The sequence below is a fragment of the Protomyctophum parallelum genome, assembly GCF_964188405.1.
Source record: "Protomyctophum parallelum genome assembly, chromosome: 14".
Classification (NCBI taxonomy): domain Eukaryota; kingdom Metazoa; phylum Chordata; class Actinopteri; order Myctophiformes; family Myctophidae; genus Protomyctophum; species Protomyctophum parallelum.
The window spans coordinates 49,295,882-49,305,293 of record NC_139709.1 but is presented as its reverse complement, the minus strand read 5'-3'; the positions used below and the strand labels follow the sequence as shown (position 1 = coordinate 49,305,293).

Below are 9,412 nucleotides of genomic sequence, written 5' to 3'. Positions count from 1 at the left end.
GTCAATGTTGTTGTGATTGGACATGTAGCGTTTATAACAATCAGAGTAATATAACATCGATGACTGAGGAGTGGATCCAAAGCATGATGGACCCCAATTCTTTCTGTTGATGTCATCCTGACACACTGCTATACCAACCCACTTTCCACTCCATTCCACTTCAAAGTAACGCGGTTCAGATATACATTCTTTACTCAACACATTAGACCTAGAGGTAAATCTCAGAGGATTATCTGCATAAGGTTGGTCTACATCTGTTTCAGTCACCTTCCTGTTGTTCTCTGACAGGACGAGGGTTCTCTTCGCTGTGTTTGGATCCAATGACAGAGGAGAGGAATCTGTTAGAGAAAACAGTATGTACACATGATGAAATTGACTGACGCATGCGCACGTTTCAACGTCACAACAAACTTTGTGTGTGTGTGTGTGTAAAGACTGACAAGCGTGGACACGTTTCCACGTCACAACATAACTTGTAAAAACTGTCTCATTGCGCGTGCGTGTAGCTATAGCAGCTGTAGGCAGTTGTGTCTTTCTCTCTCTTGCGCTCTCTCGCTCTCTCTCTCTCTCTCTCTCTCTCTCTCTCTCTCTCTCTCTCTCTCTCTCTCTCTCTCTCTCTCTCTCTCTCTCTCTCTCTCTCTTTATTTAATTACGTCTTTAAGGCTGAGCTGGTATTTGACTATGTACATTGTATACTGATATCCAAACAGTTCCACTGTGTAAAAGCTGTGTATCAACATGGACTCACGTTTTAAAAAGGCCTTTCTGATGGTGAGCCCTGGAGCACCAGGAGGAGCAGAAACAGAAGGAGGGGGATTCAGGAGGTCACAGGCAGCAGAGATTCCCTCCTCATGTCTTGAAAAAACACAACTTGTCACTTCAACGCATACTGAAATGAAAAAACATGAAAGAATCACTTTTTTTATAAGATATTATTGGGAGCCTTTTGCCTAAAGTTATTGATAGGTTTTACAGTAGTTTGACAGGAAAGGGGGACAAAGATGCGGGAAGACACGTAGCAAAGGTCGCCGGGCTCAGGACTTGAACCCTCGACACGCTGAATACCACCCTAGGGTGCCTGGACCGCTAGGCCAGCCCAGGCCAAGTCCTCACGTATTTAAGAGTTGCGGGCGCTAGAGGCGGGATCAACGTGAGACTTATGACGTATTGAAGCTGTGACACAGCGCAAATGTAAACAACCTAACAAGACTACAACTCAAAATTATTGTCCCGCTGCTTACGGGTTCATCGTTTCTGCTTGAGAGAGACCAGATGGAGGCAGGAGGAGGGAACCGGTGAACTCAATACTGCCACCATCTGGCGGAGTCAGGTTAACAGAATGACAATAAATTCAAAATGGCTGACTTCCTGTTTGGTTTCGGTCATGACGCCAAGAGACGTTTTTGTAAGTGTGGACATAATACAGGTGTGTACCGATCTTCATACATGTATTGTGGGGCTTCAAGCACAAACTTGTGATGTGTGTGCAAAAAGCTGCGCAACTTTTCGAGTAAGTTTAGTGCCTCAAAAACAAAAACGCTTTTCATTAGTGCAAAGAATAATCTTTTGTGATTTCAATAGACCTTCTCACTGGTGCAGTGACAGGTAGATTTATCTGCAAACGAAGGTCTCTTGTTGGGCTCAGAGTCCCAGCATCTGCATGAATAGATTTACCTGCAAACGAAGGTCTCTTGTTGGGCTCAGAGTCCCAGCATCTCTGCATGAATAGATTTACCTGCAAACGAAGGCCTCTTGTTGGGCTCAGAGTCCCAGCATCTCTGCATGAGCTCCACCAGATCTTCTAATCCAGCTGCTTTCTGGACATCGATTTTACAAAGATCTGGTCTCGCTCCCCTCTCGCAAATGTGGAACTCCAACATGGTCCGACCCACCCCTACATAAAATAGAGGAACATTTTATTACGTGTGTGTGTGTGTGTGTGTGTGTGTGTGTGTGTGTGTGTGTGTGTGTGTGTGTGTGTGTGTGTGTGTGCGTGCGTGCGTGCGTGCGTGCGTGCGTGTGTGTGTGTGCGCGCGCAAATAGTTTACCAGCTGGATAGGGACTCTCTCCAGTGAGAATGGTCCAGAGAAGTATGCCGTAGCTAATAAAAAGACGGGAAACATCCAAGCATTAGAAAGAGGTTTTCACACTATAAAAACTTCATTGTATTTATGACTGATGTAGTAGCAACAGAATTCACCTGTAACATCATAGTGAACATGGTGGTAAGTATCTAGATATAGTTAGTCACCTGTAAACATCGTAGGAGCGAACACGGCGGTATGTCGGTCCAAAACCCTCAGGGGGGGTGTAGGAGGCAGTGCCTCCTTTGTTTGTATGGTTGGTCGACTTGACACTGTTGGTCACCGTAGACAGGCCAAAATCTGCTATCTGTTGACAGAAAGAGGAGGCGTTTATGATGTTGTTTAAGCGGGACATGCAGTGACGAGAACTGTTCATTTCAAGAGCAAATTTGGATTTAGTTTTAGCCAGTCCTTTGAATACAGTTTCATTTAGTTTTTGTCAGATTTTAGTCACGTGAAATGTTTGATCTCTTCTCCACTAGTCCCTCCCTGACATTTAGTTTCACTGGATCTCTTCCCTCACGTTTAGTTTTACTGGATCTCTTCTCCACTAGTCCCTCCCTAACATTTAGTTCTACTGGATCTCTTCTCCACTAGTCCCTCCCTGACATTTAGTTCTACTGGATCTCTTCTCCACTAGTCCCTCCCTGACATTTAGTTCTACTGGATCTCTTCTCCACTAGTCCCTCCCTGACATTTAGTTCTACTGGATCTCTTCTCCACTAGTCCCTCCCTGACATTTAGTTCTACTTGATCTCTCCTCCACTAGTCCCTCCCTGACATTTAGTTCTACTGGATCTCTTCTCCACTAGTCCCTCCCTGACATTTAGTTCTGCTGGATGTATAATTATTGTATATTGTGTACCTTGGCATTGAAGTCGGCATCCAGCAGGATATTGGCTGGTTTCAGGTCCATGTGCACAAGGTTCTTCTTACAGTGGAGGAAGTCCATGGCTAGTGCCACCTGGTGGGCTAGACGGAACGCCAGGGGCCAGGGTGGAGGTTTAGACTGGGTCTGTAGAAAGGTTAAGAATAGTTTTGGATTTAGTGTTAGCTTTAGTTCTTTGTTATTATCCACCCCCAGCAGCAGGATTCATAACGGTCAGAGTAAGTAGGCCTGTCGTGTACTAGGGCAGTGGTTCCCAAACTTTTCTGGCCATGCACCCCCTGTTACCTCCTGACCTAGCTGACGCACCCCCACATGGAAATAAAAATTGCATAAGCTATATAGAGACATATATTTCCTATATGCACATAATATGAACCTGAATATGGCATATATAATGCAGCATAGGCTATATTATACATATAGGCCTACTTGCCACAATATGTTTATATATTTTAAATAAAACCATAGCACCACCATTAGCCTTTTCATGTCACGCACCCCCTAGAAGGTTCTTGCATACCATCTCATCTCAAATGCGCACTGTTTAACTCCCGTTCTCTCAACCTCAAGGAATCCATTATCAATAACTACATCTGGATTTTATATTCATCACTGAAACCTGGCAAAAACCTCAGGAATACATCACACTTAACAAATCTACCCCCTCCGGCTATTCCTATATGGACAATCCTCGCCTGGACGGACGTGCCGGTGGTGGTATTGCTGTCATCCACCGGCTTAACATCAAATTAACCAAAATCCCCATCCAGGCCCCACCATCATTTGAATCCCTCACTTTCAAACTATCCGGCCCCAAACCCCTGGTCATCGCAGTCATATTAAGCCCAACCCATCTTTTCTCTCCGACCTATCAGGATTTCTCACACAACTGTGTTCCATATCCCCATCTGTCACACTCCTGGGTGACTTCAATTTCCACGTGGAAAAATCCACTTGCACAGCTGCTTCCGAATTTATGGACATCCTGACACTGTTCAATTTCACTCAACACATCGATTTCCCCACCCATGTTAAAGGCCATACCCTCGACCTAGTCTGCTCCACCAACTCCAGTATCAGCCAAATATCTAGCACCAATTTTGGTGCCACCATCTCAGATCACTTTGCCATAGACTTCCACATTGACACCCCCACCCCCCACGAGAAGCTAAAACGCACCATAAAGTTCCGGAAGTTAAAATCCATCAAACCCTTGTCTCTCTCCGTATCCCTCTCTGACGCCATCTCCATCTCCTCCTTCACACAGTCTGACTCCCCCACCGAACTGGTTAACATATTCAACACCACACTTTCCTCCTTTGACCAGCTTGCACCCGTTCAAACCCGTTCTGTCTCATTCACCCACACTGCTCCCTGGTTCACGGATGAACTCAGCAGCCTCAAGTCCAAGGGCCGGTAGCTGGAAAGGCTGTCCAAGAGGACAGGGCTCACTGTTCACTCCGACATGCATAAACAGCATATGCAGCTCTATAAGGACACCATCAACTCCACCCGCACCTCTCACTACTCTGGAATCATTCAGTCAGGCAGTGGCAACCCCAGAGTACTTTTCTCCACAATAAACAAACTACTCAAACCCATGGACACCATTCCCCACTCCTTCATCACTGAAAAATGCAATAACTTCCTAACCTTCTTTCATGAGAAAATCAACAACATTCACAGCCAGCTGGCCACCCCCCCCCCCCCCCCCCCCCCCGGACCTGAACCTGAGCCTACCATACCCACTCCACACTCCTTCTCCTCATTCACTGACATCTCACCCTCTGAGCTGTCAACTGTCATTGCAGGCATGAAATCCTCAACCTGCTCCCTGGACCCCCTACCTACCTCCCTACCTCCTCAAGGACTGTATCCCCACTCTCTCACCACTCATCACTAAAACAATAAACTCCTCCCTTTCCTCTGGTTTCGTTCCCTCTTCCCTAAAACCTGCCTCCACTTGCCTCCATCACATCGATCCATCACACCTCGACCCTGACTCCCCCAATAACTATCGGCCCATCTCAAACCTCCCATTTCTGTCAAAAATTCTGGAACGAGTCGTCACAAACCAAATCACTGCATACCTGGAAACAAACCACCTATATGAACAATTTCAATCCGGCTTCCGCACCAAACACAGCACTGAAACTGCCCTCCTCAGAGTCACCAACGATCTCCTGCTATCTGCTGACACCGGTTCACTCAACATCCTCATCCTCCTTGACCTCAGTGCCGCCTTCGACACCATTCATCACTCCATACTCATCTCACGCCTCAAATCCACCCTCGGAATCACTGACACTGCCCTCTCCTGGTTCCAATCATATCTCACTGACAGACAGCATTTTATTTCCATCAATAACTGCCAATCACTCACGTCACCTGTCACCCACGGCGTCCCCCAAGGTTCAGTACTTGGTCCCCTCCTCTTCATCCTCTACATGCTCCCCCTTGGCCAGATACTCCGCACTCATGGTCTCCGCTTCCACTGTTATGCCGATGACACTCAACTGTATCTCCCCGCCAAAACCATCACCGCCATCACCCACTCCACTCTCACCTCCTGCCTGTCTGACATCAAAACATGGATGCAAACAAACTTCCTAAAACTCAACTGCAATAAATCTGAAATCCTCATCATTGGCCCTGACTCACTCACCCGCTCCTCCCATGACTTCTCCCTCACCATTGATGGCTCCACTGTCACCCCCTCCACCCGAGTCCGCAACCTTGGTGTCATCCTTGACCCCACCCTCTCCTTCCAGCCCCATGTCAACCAGATCACCAAAACCGCCTTTTTCCACCTCCGTAACATTGCCCGCCTTCGTCCCAAGCTATCCCACACGGCCGCTGAAACACTCATTCATGCCTTCATCACATCCAGACTCCACTACTGCAATTGCCTCCTGTATGGCGTCACCACCAAGGTCCTCAAAAAACTACAATATGTTCAAAATTCCGCCGCCCACCTACTCCCCAGAACCAGATCCAGGGACCACATCACACCCATCCTCCGCGAACTCCACTGGCTCCCAGTCAAGTCCAGAATTGAATTCAAAATACTCACCATCACCTACAAAACCCTCAACAACCAGGCCCCCCTCTAAGTCTCTGAACTCATCAACCGCCATGTCCCCTCCCGCTCCCTCAGGTCAAGCACTGCCAACCAACTGGAACCCCACAGATCCAACAAACGGACATGGGGAGACAGGGCCTTCGCAGTGGCTGCCCCTTCTCTTTGGAACTCACTCCCAACCCACATCAGAGCTGAAATGTTCAAAAGCACACTCAAAACGCACCTTTTCAAACTGGCTTTCCCTACATAACCCCCCCCCCCCCCCACACACACACACACACACACACCCTTCTTGTTTGCTCCTCTTTTGATTTTTATTTCTAGTTTTTAACCTTTTAAACCTTTTAATTTGTTTTCTAATACATATGTCTGTACTTCTTTCTGTAAAGCGACTTTGGGTACCTAGAAAAGCGCTATATAAATCGTATATATTATTATTATTATTAATGCGCACCACAAGGGGTGCACGCACCACAGTTTGGGAACCACCAAAAAAATTTAAAAAATGTAAAGGAAAAAAACTAAAACAAAGGACATTGTGTCTATCATTTCAAACAATTTGTAAACACACTTTCAGTTATTTAACGTCTTTGTTTTTTTATTCTAGTTTTGATTTAGTTCAGTTGACGAAGATGCGTTTTCAGTTTTAGTTGTGGTTATTTAGTTAGTTTCAGTTGAATTATAAAGACCTTGGTGAGCAGAAAGGACTCCAGGCAGCCTCCCTCCATCAGCTCCATCACTATACCCTGCTTCTCTTTGCCCATCATGGGGGGCCGGCCGCGGTACATCCCATAGACCCTGGGAACAAACTGCTCTGCATCTTCCATGTGTCTTGCTTCGAGACACAAGGCAGCATACAACGTACCAGAGCTGCAGTACGGGGTCAGTTTAGGAGGAGGGGAAAGACAGCAGTTAGAACCCAAAATGTTATAATAATATATAATGTTATAATTATGTAAAACTGACTAAGATCATGAATAAAATAATAGTGTGAATGAAGATAATTATCAATAGATACATTATGTAGCTCATTGTCATCATACCTGTCATCATGATTAAGCAGCTTTATGGCCACTTTGCCCAGGAGCTTGTGTGTGGCCTTAAGGACCAACCCAAAGCTCCCTGAGCCCATGAATTCCCAGTCCTCCAGACTGTCGTCTCCAATTGGCCCTTTGCCACTCTCTGCCATCTCTCACCGAAATCTAGAGGGAGACAAAGTACAGGAAAATGTATGTGTCCAAGTGTCCAAACTATATCATTCTATCATTCAAATACAGTATATTTATAGTACTTTATAGCAGACTAAGTTCCTTTTGACACATTTAAAGTTATGAGAACCATGAATATTCATGCATAGCATAACCTCCATATTGTCTACACGTGCTCCAGCCCTGCAGCTGGCCAGATGCAGCCAGCGCAAATTATGGAATACTTTTTTTGTTGTGTTTTGGGTCAATGTATTAATTTATGTTAGGTAGCCATGTAATAATAATAATAATAATAATAATAATAATAATACACTTATACAGAGTTAACCCCTTCTGGTGTTTTAAGCATTATGTACTTTAGCTGTTGAAAAATAGCAGATCTACATGCTCGTAGTTCTACGAGCTTGTAGATCTGCTATTTTTTAAATGAATCGTTAAAATGTGGCGCAAATCTTTTAATATATATTCTTGCTTAATCGCATCTCGCTTTCTCGCTTAATCGCTTAATCGCATAAAAAAAAACGGTTGCTCTGAAAGAATATATATTCAAAGATTTGCGCCACATTTTAACGATTTCTTTCAAAAATAGCAGATCTACACGCACTGGAACAACATATTATCAGATGGGGGGTCCCTGGAACTACATATTATCAGATGGGGGTCCCTGGAACAACATATTATCAGATGGGGGTCCCTGGAACAACATATTTTCAGATGGGGGTCCCTGGAACAACATATTTACAGATGGAGGGGTCCCTGGAACAACATATTATCAGATGGGGGGCCCTGGAACAACATATTATCAGATGGGGGGCCCTGGAACAACATATTATCAGATGGGGGTCTCTGGAACAACCTATTTTCAGATGGGGGTCCCTGGAACAATTAACATATTATCAGATGGGGGTCCCTGGAACAACATATTATCAGATGGGGGTCCCTGGAACAACATATTTTCAGATGGGGGTCCCTGGAACAACATATTTACAGATGGAGGGGTCCCTGGAACAACATATTATCAGATGGGGGTCCCTGGAACAACATATTATCAGATGGGGGGCCCTGGAACAACATATTATCAGATGGGGGTCCCTGGAATAACCTATTTTCAGATGGGGGTCCCTGGAACAATTAACATATTATCAGATGGGGGTCCCTGGAACAACATATTTTCAGATGGGGGTCCCTGGAACAACATATTTACAGATGGAGGGGTCCCTGGAACAACATATTATCAGATGGGGGGCCCTGGAACAACATATCAGATGGGGGTCCCTGGAACAACCTATTTTCAGATGGGGGTCCCTGGAACAATTAACATATTATCAGATGGGGGTCCCTGGAACAACATATTATCAGATGGGGGTCCCTGGAACAACATATTTTCAGATGGGGGTCCCTGGAACAACATATTTACAGATGGAGGGGTCCCTGGAACAACATATTATCAGATGGGGGGCCCTGGAACAACATATTATCAGATGGGGGGCCCTGGAACAACATATTATCAGATGGGGGTCCCTGGAACAACATATCAGATGGGGGGGGGGGGTCCCTGGAACAACATATTTTCAGATGGGGGGTCCCTGGAACAACATATTTTCAGATGGGGGTCCCTGGAACAACATATTATCAGATGGGGGTCCCTGGAACAACATATTTTCAGATGGGGGTCCCTGGAACAACCTATTTTCAGATGGGGGTCCCTGGAACAATTAACATATTATCAGATGGGGGTCCCTGGAACAACATATTTTCAGATTGGGGTCCCTGGAACAACATATTTACAGATGGAGGGGTCCCTGGAACAACATATCAGATGGGGGGCCCTGGAACAACATATTATCAGATGGGGGTCCCTGGAACAACATATTATCAGATGGGGGTCCCTGGAACAACATATCAGATGGGGGGGGGGGGTCCCTGGAACAACATATTTTCAGATGGGGGTCCCTGGAACAACATATTATCAGATGGGGGTCCCTGGAACAACATATCAGATGGGGGGGGGGGGGGGGGGGGTCCCTGGAACAACATATTTTCAGATGGGGGGTCCCTGGAACAACATATTTTCAGATGGGGGTCCCTGGAACAACATATTATCAGATGGGGGTCCCTGGAACAACATATTTTCAGATGGGGGGTCCCT

The 9,412-nt window shown here is 45.8% G+C and overlaps 1 protein-coding gene across 1 annotated transcript; it reads right to left on the bottom strand.

The window, feature by feature from the left end:
• Nucleotides 1-259: 259 nt before the first annotated feature.
• Nucleotides 260-7,244, bottom strand: LOC310871373 (receptor-interacting serine/threonine-protein kinase 4-like; the record flags this gene model as incomplete). Its single annotated transcript, XM_083782859.1, has 7 exons — nucleotides 260-338; nucleotides 697-778; nucleotides 2,049-2,101; nucleotides 2,252-2,391; nucleotides 2,950-3,099; nucleotides 6,745-6,925; nucleotides 7,099-7,244. The coding sequence occupies 7 exons, from the start codon at nucleotides 7,242-7,244 to the stop codon at nucleotides 260-262; spliced, it is 831 nt and encodes a 276-aa protein (XP_083638985.1).
• Between the last annotated feature and the right edge of the window lie 2,168 nt (nucleotides 7,245-9,412).